Below are 21509 nucleotides of genomic sequence, written 5' to 3'. Positions count from 1 at the left end.
GCACCAGAGCTAATGAAGTATTGAGAGGTTCCTGACAAACTGGGGGTGCCAAGACATTTAATGGCCAGCAGATTGACTGCAGTTTACACCTGAGATACCTGCGATTCAGTAGGAGGTGATTCCTCTGGGTTTCAGCTTTCTCATGTCCTAGTCCAAAAGCATTTGGTGCAGAGTCCTCTGCATGGTTGGAAAATTTTCTCCAGAGGAGTTGTTTTCATCTTGGGGTTAAGATTTAGCATCTTCAAGGTTGGAAAGGACAGAAACCTTTAGAAATACAGTCAGTGGGACACATTTCTGCTTGGTAGTCTTGGCTTTATTTATTTCTGAAATCAAAATGATCCCATAACCATTAAGAATGAGGAGAAACAGGGCTGGGGCTGTAGCTCAGTGGTGGAGCACTAGCCTAGCATGTATGAGGCACTGGGTTTGATCCTCAGCACCACATAAAAATAAGTAAAACAAACATGACCATCCACAACTAAAATATATATTTTTAAAAAAGAATTAGAAATAGTAATAGTTACAAAATTGCCTTGAAAGGGTGATAAATTTATCATCAAAATTGAAAACTTTTAAAGTAGCTGAGGTAGTTAGTCACATCTGGAGAGGATGAAGTCAAAATAGGATAAGGAACAGAATTATTTTTTGAGTAACAATTTAAATATTCCTTTTGCCAGAATGTGTCCATGAAGCAAGAAAGCTATTAATATGTGGATATTTTAGACTTAACAATAATTTAAATATGATAAGCTTTTAAATATACATCAAAGAAGTTTCTTGAGATGGGATCTTGCTATGTTGCCCAGGCTGGTCTCAAGCTCCTAGGCTTAAACAATTCTGCCTCAGCACCCCAGTGGATGGAACTATTGGCACATGCAACTTGAAGGATTGTTTTGGTTTTTGTTTGCTTGTTTTTGGTACTGGGAATTGAACCCAGGGTGCCTTGTCACTGAGCCATACCCCCAGCCCTCTAAGTTTTTTGAGACAGGGTCTCTCCAAGTTGCTTAGGGCACACTAAATCTGCTGAGGTTGGCTTCAAACTTGTGATCCACCTGCCTCAGTGTCCTATTCACCAGGATTACAGGTGTGTGCCACTACACCCAGCAAAGAATTCTTAACAGATCTCTCTTAGCAATCGGTGATAATATATGCAGTGGCGAATACCTGTAATCCCAGCTACTCAGGATACTGAGACAGGATTGATTGCAAGTTTGAGGCCAGTCTAGGCTGCTTAGTGTGAACCCTGTATCAAAATGAAAAATAAAAAGACTGGAGATATAGTTCAGTATTACAACATCACTGGATTCAATCCCCAGTACTGCAAAAAAGAAAAAAAGGAATCTTATATTTGCATTTTGTGATATACCATCTTGCACTCAGTTCCTTTTTGTTTTTTTTTTGGTATTGGGGATTGAACTCGGGGCACTCAACCATTGAGCCACATCCCCAGCCCTATTTTGAATTTTATTTAGAGACAGGGTCTCACTGAGTTGCTTAGCTCCTCGCTAAATTGCTGAGGCTGGCTTTGAATTCATGATTTTCCTGTCTCTGCCTCCTAAGCCACTGGGATTACAGGTATGCACCACCACACTTGGCTGCACTCAGTTCTTACAAAGCTGTTGTGCTAGTAGCCAGTCTGAATTTAGGATAGAAGTACTTAACAGTATTTAATTTCAGCTTGCTGTCAGGCTTTCCTTAACTGAGTAACAAATAAATAAACATGTATGTATATATCCAATATAGATAGATACATACACATACATATATATGTATACACATACATATATTCATTTAGTGATACTAGGGATTGAACCCAGGGGCACTTCACTGGGCTACATCCCCAGTCCTTTCTATTTCTTCCATAATATGTTTTGAAATGATATTAAGGGCCAGTCACATTAAATATGAAGTTCTAATTGGTCAAGTGGAGAAAAAACAGAATATAGGGCTCCTGAAAATCAACTTCATACTATCTTTGGGCATATAATAATAAACCAAATTCTTCAAGATAGGTATTTGTGGGGATTACATTACTTTCTAGAGTATGTAAGTAATCATCTGTTCCTGACATTTTCTGGTAATGAAATACAAATTTATTTTTAAAAAGTGTGGTGGGGTATGGTGGTATATACCTGTAATTCTAGCATCTCAGGAGGCTGAGTTGGATCCTTTTTCAGTAGGATCACAAATTCAATACCAGCCTAAGCAACTGAGCAAGGCCCTAAGCAATTTAGCAGACTTTGTCTCAAAATAGAGGTTAAGTACCCCTGGTTTCAATCTTCAGTACCAAAAATAACAAAATTTTGTGTAGACTACTATGATATAAATTTTAGGAAAAAGCGAGGTTTCTATGCCTCACCTCTACACGGTTCTACAGCATATTACCTAAGTTAGACAAATCTTCACTTTTTCTTTTTTTCAGAATTGTGAAATTCTACCCAGAGCCTCACACATGCTAGACAAATGCTCTACCACTGAGCTACATCACCAGCCTTGTTTTTTGTATTTTATCTAGAGTTGCTTAGAGCCTTGCTTTTGCTGAGGCTGGCTTTGAATTTCCTCCTGCTTCAGCCTCCCAAGCCGCTGGGATTATAGGTGTGCACCACTGCACCCAGCCCTTTTTAAAAATTTTTAATTAAGATTAGTGTTTCACTAAATTGCCCAATCTGGCCTCAAATTTGCAAACTTCTCACCTCTGCCTCCCAAGTAACTGGGATTATAAGCTGTGCCACCACACTAGCTAATTCTCATTTTTTCTTCAGCTTTAAATTACAGAGCACAAACCTCTCTTCAGTGTATATATGAGATTATGTAGGGTAACAAAGTAAGAGGTATTCCATAAAGTACACTTGAATTCCAGGGGCAAATAATGATAAAAACTAAATGTTAAAATTTATTTCATCATCATGATTACAGACATTATATATAGGGCAGGGTGGGCAAACAAGGCAAATGAAGAAAGCACCTTTCCCCTCCAGTTAAGCAGATGCAGCATTTTGACATTTTTATGATATGTAGGTTGACTTAATTCATTAACTTGGGTTGATAACTGGCAATAACAAATTTTTGTAGTTTGGATTCTTTTGCCATAGCAACTCCAAGTAACATAATTCCAGAACTATGCTGTGAGCTCTGAAATGGTGTTCATTTTAACATTCTTAAAGCTTTCATGTCTTAATTGGACACCTTTTATTAAGGCAGGGAACTGTCTTGTTAAAGAATGTCTTCCTCTTTGCTTACCCAGGCCACCAGCAATCTTTTTCAACTGTTATAAAAATAAACTGGATGAAACTGTTGTGCCTGGATTCCTTTTTTAAAGCATTAGCTCCCTGAGAGAAAAAAGAAGTCCTAACCAATTGCTTTCACGAACGACCCCAGTACAATGTACCTAATGTCCTTTGCAGCAAAACCAAGAAGTCAGGCAACCCTGCTCATCTTGACTAGTTTATCAATAATTTATATACAAGATATATTTAAAGCTGATTTCAGACCAGGTATTGCAACCATAATCCCAAGAAACTGTTCAGTTTTAGCCTACTGAGGTTCTGGAAGATGCCAGATCAAGTGAGAAATCATCTCAAAGCAGAGTGGTGGTTCATCATCTTTTACAAGTGAGAGGAAAACATCAATAGAGAAGAAATAAAACAATTTCCTCCTATATTCATTGAATCCTACAGCTATCTTCACAGCCTTAGTAGACAAAATCCAGAGTCCTCAATTCCTGATATAGGAATCCATTTTCAAGGTGACAGTTAATATCAAGAAGAGTTTTCAGGCTTTTCTTTGCCATGGCCCATGAACTCCAGTCCTTCAATAGGAATCTCTTTCTCTTTTATTGCTTTCTGATGGAAAAAAGAAAATACATTATAAAGTTGTATAGGAAACTTAAAATCAAAATTTTGTAAATAAAATGTGTTGCCACAAAGGTAAAATCAGAATGAACTACATAGGGGCTGGGGTTGTGGCTCAGTGGTGGAGCTTTTGCCTAGCATGTGTGAGGCCCCAAATTCCATTCTCAGCACCACATAAAAATAAATGAAATAGAGGTATCCTGTCCAACTACAACTAGAAAATAAACATTAAAAAAAAAAAAAAAGAATGATCTACATAGACTCACAACCCAAGATTCAAATGACATATTTGTTAACAGTACCATTATAAAGAAAGCAAATGTAAGAACAGAGAGATTCAAAAGGAGTTGCGAAGGGAACCGTCAAAATTCAAAATTCAGAAGTGAAATCTGACAAATGCCATCCCCACTATTTTAGTGATAGACATGAGTTCAAATCTGGATTCCAGGGCTTACTGGCTTTGCCAGCCTCACTGTCCTCATCTGAAAATAGGGTAAAGGCAGAAACTCCCTGGTGGAATTACAGAAGGATATTTTAGGTTAACTTAGGGAAGTGCTTTTCCCAGGGCTGTTTTTTTCAATGCAGAGCACTTATACGCCCCTTGCGCAAGAATGAAGCTTTATTAGCTCCAGTTAGTAACCGGTCCGAAAAACAGGCCAAGGAAGGAATTATACGAAAATAACGGGACCCTCCACAGTGTGGAACAGGCCAGAAGACGGTAACCACCTGGTCCATCCTACAGTAACAGTGGAAAGGTGCGCCACGGGCAAAAGAATCACGGAAACCTAGTACTAGTGAACTTAAGCCAACTAATTTACGCTTCTGGGGGTTAGTTTCCCACATATAAAATATAGATAACTGCGGCCACTTTGCAAGTTCAGGAAGAGCACCTAAAAATTGAACCAACGAATGTACTGTGCTCCGTAAAAAGTAAAGCATTGCAAAAACATTGAACCGGAGAGACATTCGGGGGACTCAGTGGTGATGGTAAGGGAGAGGGCTGCTGCCACCGGCCTCACTGCGGCTTTCTTCCACCCTCCTGATGCCAACGTCCGTCAGACGCGAGGCTTGTGGCTGGGGACACAGCGGAGAACGCGGGGCCTCGGGGTAGACCAGGACTGGGGTGCGGCTCACCTGCACGCACTGCTGGTAGCGCTTGAAGAGGTCGGTGCACGGGTCCCCGGAGCCGTCTCCCTTGAGGAACTTTTCAGCAAACCAGCGATTGAAGCACTGGTCGTACTCGCGCTTCATGTCGGTGCAAGCCTCCCCGACGCTGTTCATGGCTATGGCGGAGGCGACGGAGGCGCACTCTGATGTCATCACTCTTAAACGTGTCGCTGGGCAGTTCATTTGGGCGCACTACGGAGGCCGAAGGGAAGAAATGTGGGCGCGGGCGGTGTGGCTGGCTCTTCGGGTCCCGCTGGGCGGGCGCCGGGGCTTCACCTGCCAGGCGGATTCTCAGGTAAAGGCCAGGGGCGTCTAGGAGGGCGGCTGAGAGATGGCCTAGGCCTCTCCGTGATCCACGTCCCTTCCGTATCCCCAGGGAAGCGGGCGGATCACGGCCGACGTGATTGAGCACCTGGAACGTCTAGCGCTGGTGGATTTCGGCAGCCGCGAGGCGGTGGTGCGGCTGGAGAAAGCCGTCGCCTTCGCTGACCGGCTCCGCGCGGTGGATACTGACGGGGTGGAGCCCATGGAGTCGGTACTGGAAGACAGGTAAAGTCGCTGCGGTTTCCGAAGGCTTGACTGTGGGCCTTCACAGCGGTCTGTGGCGGCGGTTAATGTGCCGTTTCAGAGGCTGAAAGAGCTGTAGCGCGATTGGGAGTTTGCCCACTGTCACCCCGCTGGTAAGTGGCTTCGTTCTTCGCTTTGTTCATTATGGATCCTGTCACTCCCATTTAGAATCCACGAGTCCTCCCAACGTACGGAGGGGCGAAATCCGAACTGCTTGTTAATCAACATCACCTTTCAGTCCCTACATTAGTCCTTGCCTAACCAATCTGACGTACTAGTCCCTCCCTCTCTATACACCGCCCCGCTCCGGCTTTATTTTGTATTTTTTGTTTGTTTGTTTTTTGGTTTTTGCTACTAGAGATTTAACTCTAGGGGCGCTAACCACTTAGCAACAATCCCAGCACTTTGTTATTTTAAAAAAATATCCCTTTTTCAAAAAAAGGGTCTGGCTAAGTTGCTCAGGGCCTTGTTAAATTGCCAAGGCTGTCTACTTGCGAGCCTCCTGAGCCGCTGGGATTAAAACACACTGGCTTCCTTAACTGCTTTCCCACTAAGTCAAGTTCATTCCGTCCCTAGGATCTTTGCATTTGTCCCCCCCGCCCCCCCCCCAACCACCACCACCAATCGGCCTCCGTATTGTTCATAGCATTCTCCTTCTCGGGCACTTGATTCTCAGCTCTTCTAAGAGAGCCTCTCATCACCGCTGCAACTGCTCTCTCCTTCCAACCGCTCACTCTTTATCCTTTTGTTTCCTTGACATTTTATTTTTTACATATATAATCTTTTTTGTTGTTGTGATATTTATGTGATGGGCCTCATGCATGCTAGGCCAGTGCTTTACCACTGAGCTTTCTCCCTAGCCAACATTTTATATTTTGTTGATTTATGTCTCTAATTATTACAATGTGAGCTAATTTTCTGCCTTGATTAGTGTTATTACTGTTTCAAAAATTTAAATGTATATACGTACAAATTGACCTGATGTTCTTATGGAAAGATATATGAAAGTCCAGCAAGATACAGATGCAAAGAGTTGGGAATCTAGCTCCAAGGTAGAGCACTTGGGAAGCCCTAGGTTTAACTCCCAGTTGGTGGCAGGGGGTGGGAAAGAAAAAAATAAAAATGCACAGTGTCCACTGCAAAACTGTTTATAACACCCCAAACCAAGCCAAACCCATAAACAACCTAAATAAATAACAAATACATCATCATACAATGTAATATTTGGCAGTTGTTCAAAATAATGTAACTTAACTAGCTGGGCAGAGTGGTGCTTGCCTGATATCTCAGTTATTTGGGAGAGTGAGGCTGGAGGGTCACAAATTCTAAGCAAACCTCAGCAACTTAGCCAGACCCTATCTCAAAAAATAAGAGGCTGGGGATGTGGCTCAGTGGTGGAATGCCCCTGGGTTCAATACCCACTACCTCCCTAAAAAAAGAAACATGTTGTTTATATGTCATATTATGAGCATATAAGTCAAGTAACCATGTATATGGAAATGTCTCCAAGAAAAGCTAGGCAGGGTGGCGCACACCTGTAGTACCAGCTACTTGATAGGCTGAGGCAGGAGGATTGGAAGTTAAGAGGCCAACCTGGGCAACTTAGCAAGACCCTGTCTCAAATTAAAAAGAAAAAAACAGGGGTGCTGGGATGTAGCTCAGGGGTAAGGGCCCCTGGGTTCTATCCCCAGTACCTGAAAAAGAAAAAAATTAAAATAAGCCAGGTGCAGTTGTGCACACCTATAATCCTAGTGACTGGGGAGAGTGAAGCAGGAGAATCACAAGATAGAGGCCAGCCTAGGCAACCTAGTGAGACCCTGTCCCCAAAGAGAAAAAGGAGCCAGATGTAGTAGTGCATGGCTCAGGAGGCTGAGGCAAGAAGATTGCAAGTTGAAGACCAGTGTCAGCTACTTAGTGAGGTCCTAAGTAATTTAATGAGACCCTGTCTCAAAATAAAAGGGGCTGGGGATGTAACTCGGTGGTTAAGTTCCCCTGGGTTCAATCTCCCTACTATTAAAAAAAAAAAAAAAAAAAAAAAAAAGTCCCCAAGATACATTCAATAAAAAGACCAAAAATTAGAGTATTTGATGCTTTTATGTAACCTATTTTTATATTCTATATATTCTTTATACAAGAAATACTGTTAACCAGTTTTAAAGGAAACAGGAACTTGGATGTGGTGGCCAATACTGTAGTCCCAGCTACTCCAGAGGCTAAGGCTAGAGCTTTGCTTGAATCTAGTTCAGGGTCAGCCTAGACAACACAGGAAACTGGTCTTTAAAAAAAAAAAAAAAAAGGTGGGAATGTTGAAGGAAACTTTATACTATATATGTTTTATACCAGGGACCCCAAACATAAAGGCCTAAGAGGGCAGAATAATACCTAGTGAAATAGTGTAGTACAATTTTCGGGGGTAGGTCATTGACAAACTGGCTTGTGAATACAAAAAGGATATAGCTTCTACCCACCAACTGTTGCTAAATCTTAATACAATTTAAAAATATTCTTTTTTTTGTTGAGGAGGGGGTACTATAGATTTAACCAAGGGATATTCTACCACTGAGCTACGTCCTAAGCCCCTTTTAGTTTTTATTTTGTTACAGGTTCTCACTAAATTGTTTAGAGACTCATTAAGTTGCTGACCCTCTTACCTCAACTTCCTGAGTTGAGCAGATTTGCTGGGATTAGAAATGTGTGCCACTATGCCCAGCTAAAAACAGTCTATTTTGAAAAGCATCCTGGATTCAATCCCTACCAAAAAAAAAAAAAAAAAAAAAAAAACCACCTAAAACCATGAATTTTTTTTTCTTGCTCATTTTTTTTTTCTTATTCATTTATATATGGTGCTGAAAACCAAACCCTGAGTGCCTTACACATGCCAGGCAAGTAAGTACACTACAGTTGAGCCACAGTCCCAGCTTGAAACTATGAAACTTGTAACCATTCCAGATACAAACCATAATGAGTTAGGGTCTTTTTCAGGACATGTGGCTCTCGTGATGTTCAATAAGCTGATAATCACTTGTATTTATACATTTATATGAAGGTTGTCTACTCCTCTCCTCATGCTCTTCCAGGGAGCATATTTGGTTTTGCTCCTGATGTTTTTAATGCCTAGCACTGAGTAGATACTCCATTTTCGCTAAATGAAAATGTTTTTTCTTTTTTGGTATTGGGGATTGAACCCAGGGGCACTTTACCACTGAGCCACCTCCTCAGTCCTTTTTGAGACAGGGTCTTCCCAAATTGCTTAGGGCCTTGCTAAACTGCTGAGACTGGCCTTCAACTTGTGACCTTCCTGTCTTCAGCCTTCTGAATTGCTGGAATTACAGGTGTGCACCACTGCACCTGGCTGAATGAATGTTCTTTACTAATATCCTTGTTAAAAGAAAATAGAACAAAAAATTCAGGATTTTCTAAGTCACCAGTGTGTAACTGTAAAGAAATGCATAGCAGCTAGGAAGAGGACAAGGTGGATATAGTCTTATTACATTTCCCTTAGAAAGAGTTTGTGAAAAAGATAACAAGGAAATTGCAGCTGGAATCTCAACTTGGCCTGTTACTGACCTGCAGTCTCCATAAATTTTAAATTGTTTGGGTTAATGATTATTATTATTTAAATGTGATATTTGTGGGACTTAAATTTTTGAACAAACTGACTGAATCTGAAACAGAACCTGGTAAAGTGAAGACAGGTTGATTCACTAGGGTTTTAGGCAATAGTCAATCAATACTAGGTGTAAAAGTCCTGACTGGCCAAGAGAAATTTCTTTGCATACTAATAACATATCATTTGGTTTGAACTAAAAAGCATTAGTGTGCTTAATGTTAGGGACTTTATATGCATTATCTCAGTTATCACAACCTTGAAAGACATGTTTTTAGATGTAAAGGCTCAGAATTTCACAGGTACTAGAGAATCCTCTTCTCTCATGCCAGCTAAAGTGAACCCCTAGGTGCACGCCTATAATCCTAGTGGCTCAGGAGGCTGAGGCAAGAGGATTTCGGTTCAAAGCCAGCCTCAGCAACTTCAACAAAGCCCTGAGCAACTTATGTTGTAACTTGAGAACCTGTCTCAAAACAAAAAAGGGATGAGGATGTACTTCAGTGGTGAAGCATCCCAGGGTTCAATCCCCACTACTAATCTACCCCCACCCCTGGAATAAAAATTCAAAAAAGCTTTGGCAGAACTGGCCCATCAGCTAGCCCAAGGACCAGCAGAAGCACAAATGAGTCACTTTTCTTTATTCTGTGCTGTCACAGCACTTTCCTTTTTTTTTTTTTTTTTTAGTAGTATTTTCCTCAGCTTCTGGTGTGATTTGTTTTGGAGCTTTAGTGGGCAGGGATTTTTTTCTTGAATCTTTTATTTTTTAATTGTAGTTGGATACAATGCCTTATTTATTTCTATGTGGTGCAGAGGATCAAACCCAGGGTCTTGCATGCGCTAGGTGAGCGCTCTGCCAGGGTTCCTCATCTGATCAGAACACAGAAAAAAATGAAGTATTTTCTTCATTTCTTTAAAAAAATAGTACATAACTAATGTTAGCCCTGATGCATAGGAAATAAATCAATCTATTCACAAAATGGATGCCTTAGGAGTATTTATATTAACTTATCTTTTTTAAAAAAAATACTTATTTTTATAGTTGGACACAATACCTTTATTTCACTCATTAATTTTTTACATGGTGCTGAGGGATCAAACCCAGGGTCCCACACGTGCGAGATGAACGCTCTACCGCTGAGCCACAACCCTAGCCCCTATATTAACTTATCTTGTAGAACTCTAATTGAGAAAGGAAGTGGACCTTTCTCAAGCAATAAGTGACCTGAGGCACAGCATCCAATCCCCAATACCACAAAAAATAAAGACCAGAATAGTTCATTTGCTCCTGTTTTAAATAAGATCCTGGTGTACAGGAAAGTTAAGCAATTTGCCAAATGAAGGGGTTTGCTGTGCCACTAGCAGAGGTGCTGGTTTCATTAGCCCATGATGAAGAAGAAAATGGGGAGGTGTGTATCTATTAGGAATGACTTCATTATAAATAGTAAAGTGGAAACATGGTATTTATTTAAAGATGTGAATTTTGTTTTCCTGGGAATCTCACTTACATAGGAACCCTGTATCCAATGAGTGAACAAATCAATTACTATTAAACCTGTTGGAAAGCAGTGGCTTTTAAACTTCTGTTGTTGATAGCAGAATCTTTGTCAGAACATTCAAATACTTCAAATAAGTGATGGAGACCAAGGCATAGTAGGTTTACTGGCTTTCTGAAAATTGAACATGCCATTCAGCACCTTCTTTTTTTCTTCAGCACCCACTTTTTACTGCAAGGAATGTGGGCCCATCAATATCAGATCTTTTTTTTCTTTAAAATTATTAGTTATTGATGGACCTTTATTTATTATGGTGCTGAGACTTGAACCCAGTGCCTCACAAGTGCTAGACAAGGGCTCTACCACTGAGCCACTACCCCAGTTCTGATTTTTTTTAAAACATTTGTTAGTTGTAGTTGGACACAATACCTTTATTTCACTTATTTATTTTTATGTGGTGCTGAGGATCGAACCAAGGTCTCACACGTGTGAGGCGAGCACTCTACTGCTGAGCCACAGCCACAGCCCTCCCCCCACCACTTGTTTTTTGGCTGCTAGGAATTGAACCCAGGGCCTTGAGCATGTAAGGCAAGCACTGTACCAGCTGAGCTATATCCCCAGTCCCTGGTCTTATTTTTAATGCCATTATTTTCAATTTTCCCAGCAATCATGAAGCATTTTACATGGGTTTCAAGCCCCAGTATGACAAGGGGGAAAAAAAAAAGATATATTAAAAAAAAAAAGAAAAAGAAAGTCCAGTGGTTACCTTTATGGGTGGTTTTTATTTTTGTTCTCCAAGTTGTCTTAAAATAAATGCACATTCCATTAAAAATACCAACATACAGCCCTCATTTTTTTGAACTTAAGGTCTGATAAGATCACTCTTCAAGGCCACAGTTAAGATAGATTAAGACCAACTCTCGTAGTATGAGTAAATATTTGTTGTTTCTAGCTCTGGGATGGATGCCAGGATTCTTTTAGTCCTTTCCTAAAAGAATCTTTTAACTTAGCTTTCATATACAGGCAGCCTTTGCCCAGGTATTCATGTTATTCCTACCCTTCTGTGACAAAATTCAAATCCCATTAGGGACAGGCAGAGTGGCACACACCTGTAATCCCAGTGACTTGGAGGCTGAGGCAGAAGGATCCAAAGTTGGAGGCCAGCCTCACCAACTAGCAAAACCCTATCTCTAAATTTAAAAAGAAGAGATGGAGATGTATTTCAGTGCTAGAACCCTTGTCTAGCTTGTGTGAGACCCTGGGTTCAATTCCTTGTACCAGTGGCAAAGAAAAATAGATTCTGAAAATTAATTACCACTTACCTCATAGTTGTTGGGAGAATCTATAAACTGTAGATGAATATTTGGTCTACTCCCGATCATAGCTCCTTTATCCTGGAGCAGTGACCATAAATCAAGAATATGCTGTTCCCTTGTTCTCCCGTTCTTGACCTTCTCCACTGCCCTAGAAGCCCCATTCTCTCCAATGGTAACTTTGAGCTTCTGGGTTTTGTAGATGTCTGTACTTGAGATCCGACAACATAGCAGAAGGCAACTGTGCTGAAGAACTACTGCAAAACTCCCATCGTGTGGTGGAAGAGTATTTTGTGGCCCCCCCAGGTATGTGTGGCATTAGGAGGGCAGTAGAGTCCAGGTATCATACTTACTCTATGGTGTAGTAAGCAATGGGAAACAGCAAAACAGGACTGGGGGGTTTATGGTGGGTGGCAAATCTGAAGCACTGCCTAAAGAAATAGCTGGCATTCACTGCTTCTTTTGAGACCATCAAGCAGGAATGTGAGCCCATTTTCCCAGAGAATGTGGGTATCTGGCATTTTTTGTAAGATATTTCCAAAATTTTAATTGTTGGCAATCAATTCAAATTAAAAACAATGAAGTACTATGCAGGCCAAATAAAACATACCTACAAGCCAGATTCCTGGAGACTGTCATCTTTAACCTTACTGTAGGAGCTTTAAAAGAACTCCAGGCCAATAAAAATCCAGAATCATGGGTAGGTTGAGTGTTTTTATCTCCTGTGCATATGTGTCAGTACTCAGAGCTGCTGCACCCCTTTGGCAATTGAGAATGGGACATCTCTTGGGGGAGAAGTATTCTGGGCAGCCTCCACATAAAACATCAGCTCTAGTCAGGGCAGAGGTTACCTCCTTCAAGGGACTCATAAAGACCATCCAGGTTAGGACAGTTCTGGTTGCCACAAGGATAGAAAGGCAGGCTAGCAAACTTACGACCTAATTCTAAAACATGCCTTTGATTCACTTAAGAGACAAGAAATTTTATAAACTTGTCACTGCTTCAGCAGATGATTACTGATCAAATACGTACTAACTTCCAAACAAACCTTGCTTCAGACCACTTGTTGGAACAAAATGAATGCAGTCTATCTCTACTCCTTATTGAAAAGTGTGCATTAACTTGGCTTTACTAATATCTGTAATTCTTTCAGTACCCAGGAAAATGGGATTGAAGCCACACTTACTTCCATGAAAAACAAGTGATTAGTTAGATCTAGCTAGAGCCAGGTAGAAAGCAGGTTCAGCTGTAACATTCTTCCCTATTGTTTTCAAACAGGTAATATCTCTTTGCCACAGCTGGGCGAACAACTGCCCTTCCCAACAGACTCGAGTAGTCATTCTGGGAAGGGGATACCCCATGAGCATGTGGAAGAGCAATGATGGTATTTTGTTACTGTGAACCCTATCGTTCCCACTTCTTTAATCACCTGAAAAAAATGGATGTTTAAGCATTTCTTAGTATCTGACTCTTCTGAAGACAGAACTGGAAAAAATCTGGCCAAAACAAGGCACTGAATTCCTGATGGTAAAGAGCAAAAGTCAGCTTCCAAGGAAATCAATCTTGTACTTGCTTGCAGACCTGTTCAGTATGGAAAACATTATTTCCTCCTAAAAAACTGTCTACCAAACTATATATAAGTGAACTTTATATATATATATATAAACTCTGGTAGTATATTAATAAATATCTGGTAGACAGTATCTGATTACTGTGACAGAACCTGAGTTGTCATCTTCCCTTACCAGTTGTACTTGAATTTGTTCTTGGGTATTCACCTTATTCAGAACAAGAGGACTAACTTTCTGCTCAGGTCTTAAAAGTGTTCAAATTGGCTGGGTGTGGTGACACACCTGTAATTCCAGCCACTTAAGAGGCTGAGGGAGGAGTACCACAAGTTCAAGACCACCCTTAGCAACTTAGTGAGGTCCTGTCTCAAAATTAAAAAAAAAAAGTAGATTATATAGCTTGAACTCTTAACCTAAAACCTTCTTCCATCCCACAAAGTGATTATAAAAATAGTCCTGGAGCAGGCTGCAGTGGCCATCACTTGTAATCCCAGTGGCTCAGGAGGCTGAGGCAGGGAGGATCCCAAGTTCAAAGCCTGGGGATGTGGCTCAGGGGTTAAGCAACCATGGGCTCAATTCCTGCTACCAAAAGAAAAAAAAAAATGCCCTGGGCATTTTGATTCTTCCCATTCTCTTATCTGCAATGCTCCCTTTTTTTTTTTCTTTTAGGCAATTTAATTTACAAGGTTGGCCTTGAATTAGAATTTTGAATCTGTACTTGAGGTTGAAATTCTCAAGCCACTATCAGAGCAACTATCATCCCCAAGTAAAACAATCTATATCTACTCCTTACCAATTGGGTACAAGAGATTGACACAGGAGGATCCCAAGTTGGAGGCCAGCCTGAGCAATTTAAAAAGACCCTAAGCAAAATAAATGACCCTATCTCAAAATAAATAAAAAGGGGCTGGGGATGTAGCTTAGTGGTAAAAGCACCCCTAGGTTCAATTCCCAGCATCAAAATACAAAAACAAATTTGGTACAAGGTGCTCCTATGACTCAATGATTTTTTTTTTTTTTCCCCTTAAACCAGTGTACCTCTTAGGTGAAATCTATGTACTTAATCAAGGACAACAACACATGTCAATTACTAAACGTTTAAAATATATTTCTAAACAGAATGGGCCGACTCAGTCACAGTAACTGCTGATCTCCATAGCAGAGCAACCCACAAAGACATAGCACTGATTTTTTTCCCATAATCAGGGGTGAAAAATATACAACTTGTTTCTGAACCAAAACCACAATTTCTGCAGTTTAAACATTTCACTGCTAATATGGCCCTGGTAGAAATTATGTAGTTTTCTTTTTCCTTAAAAAAAAAATTAAAAAAATTTCCTAAGACGCTAAATCATCAATCTGGAATGTAGATTCTGAGCACAAAGCAGCTCAGTTCTTCTAAAAAATAAAGAAAAAAATTCCCATCACCTGTCTCAGTAGGGCCTGAAAGGAGAGAAGTAGTGTGGGGAACCCCTGCTTTGGTATGGAGAGTCACGGCCCCTTGACCCAGACCGAGACCGTGAGTAGCCATAGCTGGTGCTTCTCTCAGGATAAACTCGGATGTAAGAAGTTTCACCCTGAAATTTGAACAGAGTAAAGAAAAGAAAAGAAAAAAAAAATAAGAGCCAGAAGAATAAGCAAACCAAGATCTAATCAGCTGCCTAACAATAAGTCCTTAGCTCTTACCATATCTAGCAGTGCTCTCTTATTAAATCCTCACAATGTTATAGAGGTAGGTACTCTTATTATCCCATTTCAAAATGGAAGAAAATGAAGACTGACACAAATAATAAGTGGCAATTTGACATTTTAAATGTGCATCTACAGAAGCCACCTCCTGTTTACTACCTCCTAGGTCCTGGGCTAATGCTCTCATTATCCTCCTAGATTAGCTTCCTGATAAGTTCAGTGACCAGGTTATTATGAAACTATTTTACATATGGACACAATCTAAGAAATTAATAACCAGGGGCTGGGGTTGTGGCTCAATAGTACAGCACTCGCCTACCATGTGTGAGGGACTAGGTTCAATTCTCAGCACCATATATAAACAAATTTAATAATAAAGGTTCATTGACAACTAAAAAATATTTTTAAAAAAATTAATAACCAAAAGAAGAATCATATCTAGGCTGGACTATCTCTCAGCCCTCTGTTCTCAACCAATTGTCACATTAGGTAAAAGTCAGTCATTGGATTTACCCTTATTGAAGCCCTGCCTTATAGGGAGGACCAGGTACTGTTCTGTTTCCAAATTCAAGCTATAAATGACAGTCTGAGCTAAAGCACTGTTAAGCCATGCAAGGACCAGCCTCCAAATCATAAAACTAGAGAATTATATGAATTCTCAGAAAAAGAAATGAGCCTAGAGATTTATCTTCCCCAGGTATCCCCAAACACCATAGCAACTCAGGATAGATAACCAGAAAAGAAGGTCAATGTCCAATTGACAGTCTGGTATTTGGGCAAAATGGTACCAAAGGGACAGTCACCACTTGAATCAAATGGAGAGATCCAAAGCAGCAGCTGTCTTCCTGAAAGGAAGAACATCAGGAACTCTGCCCCAAGGATGAGGTGGCTACTACAACATGATGGCAAGGTGGCTCAAGTTTCAAGAAACCTGCACTATAATGGAAAAGGAACAGTAAAGTAACAACTCAGTACTGTCAGCAGTACCAATAAGGGAAGAGGTCGGCCTATAAATCCCAGACTAGACACAGAAGAGGGACAGTTATAAGAGAAACTGCTGTTTGAGCAAGTGGTACAGGGGGTAGTATCACAGGGTAATCCACCACATTATGATAGACTGCATCAGTATTTTAGGCATGGCAATTTTTTTTCACTTAAAATAGATCTTTAATGGTAATGTGAGATCATCAAACAAATAGCAAATGCATAGCCTGTTAGTACTACTGCTAGGTTAGAGTTGGGTGGAATGACCTAGAAATAGAAGGTAAGGAAGGCCCTACCTCATGAGAGCGGAATTTGGTGTCATCCAGTTTACGCAGGGCATATTCCATGTCTTCTTTTCTGAGATATTCAACCATCCCCATTCCATCCTTCTGCACATCTGCATAACAGACATCCCCAGCTTCTCGCATGTGATCTTTCAGGTCCTGCCAGCTGCCTGAAGGAGGAAGTCCTAGGCACAGAAAACATAAGAGAAGAACACACATCCTTCAGTCATGTCTACTGCCCTGATAAGAGTCAGCAATATCTATGGTCTCTTCTCTATGAATTGCTTAATTCCTAAGGGTCCCCAAATCGCAAATATTGATAAGGGACTCAAAACCAGAGAAAAGCACTGAGATACATGTGTGATAATTGAGAAGCTGGTCCTAGTTTTATCTTCTAGAGACCAAACCTTCCCAACAGAACAAAATTCATAGCCTCTTTCTTTGTTCTTCATAGTTAATGTCAAACTCCCAAAACTTCCCATTATGAAATTTATCAATACCAATTATTTCTTGCCTGCAGGTTTTCCCAGGACATGGAAATTTTGAAATAAGCCAACAAAATAACCAAAGTGTAGCTGAAGTTTAACAACAAAAATCTAAAAAAGTTTGTTTTTTCATAGGAGCAAGTGACTGACAAACCAAAGTACCTCTTAAGAGATCACCAACATTCTTCACTACAGTGGGGGGAAAGGTAATACTCAGACGCTAAAACTAGTCGGGAGTCATACAACCCTACCTGGTGTCATGAAAGGGAAATGTGCTCCTGCTCTCAAAGGCTGTGTTTACCGCTCACAGCTCAGGACTGCAGCCATTTCCTAATAGTTTTCTAAGCAGGATTTCAGAGCAGCATGGAGAGAAAAAAAGATAATGTATGACATCCTGAAGGAGGGAATAGAGTTCTAGGGTTAAAAAATTACAAAGGGACACAAGATAGGCAGATACTGAGTATCACTTTTAAGCACATGGTAACTGGCTGTGATTGTAGAACATTCACATATTAAAAAGGTGCCAGGTTCCTCAATACATTTCACTCCACTAGGGCCCTAATATTTCTCTGCAATGTGTAGAGGACCTTGGGTCTTTACCATTGTGTTAATGTTTCAAAGATACATAAACCTCTAAGAATTTTATCACTTGTTGATAAACAGAAATGTTTCATACTTTCCAATATAATAAGATTTGGTTGTGGAGTTTTCTTTGGTTTGTTTTTAATATAATTCTCAAATCACCACAAAATCTCGCCTTTTTTAAGAATCCAAGGCTGAGTAAGTTGTTCCAATCTGGCTCCTGTGATGTCTTTCTAGCAAGTCTGATATCAAGGTATGTTCCTAACGAAAACATCTTCAGATTTCAAACTCAAAGAGTTCTAACATCAACTTCCTTTTCACCACTAGGTAACTCCTTTATAATCAGGTTTATGTTCTACCTAGAGTGTACTACTACTGCAATATCATTTGCAGGATACCTGCCTCACTGGCAGGCCAGAGCAGGGCTTTGGCACAGGTTACTGAAAAGAAAGCCCACGTATTCCATGCAGCGAAGAATAACCACTAACATTCCTTAGAAGCCAGACTCTACACTAAGTGGTGTATGTATCATTTCATCAAGTTTGAAAGGAACATACCTGAAACTAGAACTCGGAAATCAGATCTTCTTGTAGGAGGGCCATTCCTCCCACCACGGGGCCACCCACCCCGACCTCCATAAGTCCTGGGGAACTCCACACGAAGCCGACACTGGCCATAATCATAACCATTCCTTCCATAAATTGCATCTTCAGCATCTCTGCAAAGAAAGGTTTGAAATTAGTGCTGTCCAGGAAGCTGATTTCCCAATGAGAGGCATAAAGTGAGTATAAATGGAAAGTAAAGGGGGAAAACAACAGTTTCTTTTTTTTTTTTTGCGGGGGGGGGTACACTAGGGATTGAACCCAGGGGCGGTCTGCCAGTGAGCTACATGCACAGCCTCTTTTAATTTTTCATTTTGAGACAAGGTCTCACTAAATTGCCCAGGCTTACCTCCAACTTGTGATCCTTCTGCCTCAAACTCCTGTCACTAGGATTATAGGAGTGTCACTGGGCCCAGCATAAAACAGGATCTTAATGTATCTTTGCTTTGGATGAAAACCTTTCATGGTATTGAATTAAACTTTAGAGCTGTCAAACACAGTCTTCTAGGTATAAAATGATAATGGACAGGTAAAAGGATAAATACTAAGAGGACTAATTTATAGAAGATGTAAGTTGTTGGCAGACAACTAATTTTGCCAATAATCCAGTTCCTTCAACCTTGATGAGCTGTTTCTCATGTTATATTTTGTTGCTGTTGTTGTTGGTTTTTTAGAGTGGGTCTCATTATGTTGCCCAGGCTGGTCTCCATCTCCTGGACTCAACTGATCCTCCTGCCTCAGCCTCCCAAAGTAGCTGAACTACAGATGTGCACCACCATGCATACCAAACATAAGCCCCTGGAAGTTATTCCACAAGGCCAACTGCCTTAAAGACTAGAGAAAGAGCCAGGCATGATGTCCCCTCTCTGTAATCCCAACAACACAAGATTGAGGCAGGAGGATCACTGTGTAAAGCTAGCCTCAGCAACTTAATATGGCCCTAAGCAACTTAGCAAGACCTTGCCTCAAAATAAACAAAAAGGGCTGGGGGAGTGGGACTGTGGCTCAGTGGTATTTGCCTAGCATGTGTGAGCAATTGGATTCCAGCCTCAGCGCCACATAAAGATAAATAAATAAAGTATTGTCCATCTACAACTAAAAAATAAAGATATTAAAAAGGGGGGGCTGGGGATATAGCTCAGTGGTTAAGTGCCTCTGGGTTCAATTCCCAGTACAAAAAACAAAACCAAAAAAACTCCAAAACAAAAAACCCTGAGATATTCCAGGATGAAAAGCAACAAGGACCTCATCCCAGAGCAACCTGGATTATAATGCAATATGGGAGGGGCATAGCTGCTAGGGTTAAGAGCAGATTTTGAATATAAATTGAAGTTGCATAGTGGTATATGCCTGTAATCCCAACTACTCAGGAGGTTCCCATATTGGAGGACAGCCTCAGCAATTTAATGAAGCCCTGTTTCAAAATAAATAATAATAAGGGTTAGAGATGCTGGTCAGTATAGAGTGTCTCTGAGTTCAATCCCCAATATGAAACAAAAAATTGACTTTAAATCATTTTGCCTCTTACTAGTAATCACCCATGGTTAAGTGTAATCAAGCTTTTAAATCTTTAACATGAACAGTATACTAATGTCACAGAGTTATTGTAAGGATAAAATGAGATATTAATGTGCAAAATACTTTGAAACTTCTCACATATTGCTATCAGAATATAGCTTTTCTATTATGAAAGGACTAAAAGAAGAAATGACAATGTAACATAGCACACAGCAAGTATGTATTCTAAGGGCAGAACAAATAAGATTTGAACCCTTACTAGACTCTTTTATCACAAGTCTCCAAATCCTCATTTCCTCAACTATAAAATGTGGCTAACAGTATCTCCTTATAGATTACTGAAAATGCTTAAGTATACAGCATGGATCTGACACACTGTGGAAAATACACAGTGGCACTGTAACTAATAACGGGGACATAGCCCTTTCTTGTTTAGGTGTAAAAATGCCCCCTTCCACTTTTGAGGCAAATGGCAAGACATCAGCAGCCAGCCCAGTCAGTCTTCAGCCATCAAAGCCTCAGGGTGCTTCCTGCCACCTCAACCTCAGATGCTCTCCCGGCAGGCAGGACACACGCTTCGGATATTCCTGGCAGTGAGGCAGACTACCCTTCCTCGACATGATGCTGGGAAAATGGGGCCGGCTCCTATTTAACCCCAGCTAAATGGTAGTGACCAGTGCAGAGCAGTAGCTTCTGAGTATCGACCGCAGTTTTTGAAAGTTCCTGGGCTTTTTCCGGCCAGAATCCCAACAATGTTTGCAAAATCACAAAGATCCCTTCGAGCAAATTTAGGGATCTAAAGTTTCCATATCCCTGGGACCTTCAGCATCTAGTAAGGCTTCCCTCATTAGAGGGGAGTAGGATGAAAGACCGTCCCTCAAGCTGTTTCAGAAGTCCCCCTAAGCCCCCGAGTCCTTTATCGGGGTCAAGTTCTGGCCTTGTGGAGAGGCGCGCGCGGGCTGGAGATCGGGTCCATCACCGAGCCTTCTTAGAGCCCTCTTTGCCACCTCCCAAAACATCCACGCCCCCGCAGTCTGTTCCCCGCAACGGCGAGTTCGGCCGAGGGGAGGGGTGGGCGGGGGTTACTTCTGCACCCCGCCGAGTCTCCCCCAGGGCTAGTTGGGGGCTGGAGCTCTCCTAGCCCGGTCCGCGTCCCCTTACGGACGCCTCCCCGGCCGCGAAGGAGCAAATGCTAATTTTTACCATCCCCAAGGCCAGTTTGGGCGGGATCTGGCCCTCCAAAAGCTTCGATTTTGTGTTTCTAAATGAAATAATAATAAAGGAAGTGACGACGGAGCAGAGGACGGCCCGAAGCCCGCGGCGAGAAGAGGCCTCCTCCTCCTCCATCCGGGGGCGCCGCGAGGGGTCCGCGCTGAGGGGGAGGGGAGGCCCGCGGGGGGAGGGGAGCGGAGCGCGGGCAGGGGCTGGGGCCTGCAGGCGGGCAGACCCGCGGGGGCCTCACCGGGGGTCCTCGAAGCGCACGAAGGCGAAAGGCACGAGGCCATGCCGGTTCTTGAGCTCGATCTCGCGGATTCGGCCGTACTTGTAGAACAGGTCCTCCAGGTCCTTCTCGCGCACGTCGGTCGGAAGGTTTCCCACGTAGATGCGCCCGTCGCCCTCGCCGCCGCGCTCGTCCGCCCAGCCCGACATCCGCACCGCCCGACGCCGCGGGCCCGCCGCAGCCCACGTCGCGCCGCCGCCGCCTCAGCCCAGGTTCCCCGGCAGCGTCCCCGCGGGCTCCGAGGCGCTCAGCCGCACAGCATTGTGGGAACGCAGAGCGGAAGCAAAGGGGTCCAAGG

At 41.9% G+C, this 21509-nt stretch overlaps 3 protein-coding genes across 3 annotated transcripts; 1 reads left to right on the top strand and 2 right to left on the bottom strand.

The window, feature by feature from the left end:
• Positions 1 to 1847: 1847 nt before the first annotated feature.
• Positions 1848 to 5362, bottom strand: Triap1 (TP53 regulated inhibitor of apoptosis 1). Its single transcript, XM_077108930.1, has 2 exons — positions 4986 to 5362; positions 1848 to 3842 (listed from the first exon to the last, which is right to left on the bottom strand). Exons 1-2 carry the CDS (start codon positions 5199 to 5201, stop codon positions 3759 to 3761), a joined length of 300 nt encoding a protein of 99 aa, XP_076965045.1. The 5' UTR covers positions 5202 to 5362; the 3' UTR covers positions 1848 to 3758.
• Positions 5203 to 13742, top strand: Gatc (glutamyl-tRNA amidotransferase subunit C). Its single transcript, XM_077108928.1, has 4 exons — positions 5203 to 5313; positions 5395 to 5567; positions 12201 to 12304; positions 13277 to 13742. The coding sequence occupies exons 1-4, from the start codon at positions 5233 to 5235 to the stop codon at positions 13378 to 13380; spliced, it is 462 nt and encodes a 153-aa protein (XP_076965043.1). The 5' UTR covers positions 5203 to 5232; the 3' UTR covers positions 13381 to 13742.
• Positions 13743 to 14649: 907 nt separating this feature from the next.
• Positions 14650 to 21471, bottom strand: Srsf9 (serine and arginine rich splicing factor 9). Its single transcript, XM_077108927.1, has 4 exons — positions 21173 to 21471; positions 18148 to 18308; positions 16536 to 16708; positions 14650 to 15143 (listed from the first exon to the last, which is right to left on the bottom strand). The coding sequence occupies exons 1-4, from the start codon at positions 21358 to 21360 to the stop codon at positions 15000 to 15002; spliced, it is 666 nt and encodes a 221-aa protein (XP_076965042.1). The 5' UTR covers positions 21361 to 21471; the 3' UTR covers positions 14650 to 14999.
• Positions 21472 to 21509: the final 38 nt, after the last annotated feature.

The sequence above is a fragment of the Callospermophilus lateralis genome, chromosome 1 (genome assembly GCF_048772815.1).
Source record: "Callospermophilus lateralis isolate mCalLat2 chromosome 1, mCalLat2.hap1, whole genome shotgun sequence".
In the NCBI taxonomy this organism is placed as follows: Eukaryota; Metazoa; Chordata; class Mammalia; order Rodentia; family Sciuridae; genus Callospermophilus; species Callospermophilus lateralis.
The sequence above is the reverse complement of the archived record's forward strand: the minus strand, read 5'-3'. Positions and strand labels throughout refer to the sequence as shown.

What these genes read in the sequence shown, in the direction of transcription:
- Triap1 (XM_077108930.1), bottom strand. Translation starts at nt 5,201, where the DNA reads ATGAACTGCCCAGCGACACGTTTAAGAGTGATGACATCAGAGTGCGCC. An exon ending in GCTACCAGCAGTGCGTGCAG is followed by an intron (nt 3,843 to 4,985) that starts GTGAGCCGCACC and finishes TTTTTCCATCAG; the next exon opens with AAAGCAATAAAAGAGAAAGA.
- Gatc (XM_077108928.1), top strand. Translation starts at nt 5,233, where the DNA reads ATGTGGGCGCGGGCGGTGTGGCTGGCTCTTCGGGTCCCGCTGGGCGGG. An exon ending in CCTGCCAGGCGGATTCTCAG is followed by an intron (nt 5,314 to 5,394) that starts GTAAAGGCCAGG and finishes CCGTATCCCCAG; the next exon opens with GGAAGCGGGCGGATCACGGC. An exon ending in GAGTCGGTACTGGAAGACAG is followed by an intron (nt 5,568 to 12,200) that starts GTAAAGTCGCTG and finishes TGGGTTTTGTAG; the next exon opens with ATGTCTGTACTTGAGATCCG.
- Srsf9 (XM_077108927.1), bottom strand. Translation starts at nt 21,360, where the DNA reads ATGTCGGGCTGGGCGGACGAGCGCGGCGGCGAGGGCGACGGGCGCATC. An exon ending in TTTCCGAGTTCTAGTTTCAG is followed by an intron (nt 16,709 to 18,147) that starts GTATGTTCCTTT and finishes TTCTGTGCCTAG; the next exon opens with GACTTCCTCCTTCAGGCAGC. An exon ending in CCAAATTCCGCTCTCATGAG is followed by an intron (nt 15,144 to 16,535) that starts GTAGGGCCTTCC and finishes TTCAAATTTCAG; the next exon opens with GGTGAAACTTCTTACATCCG.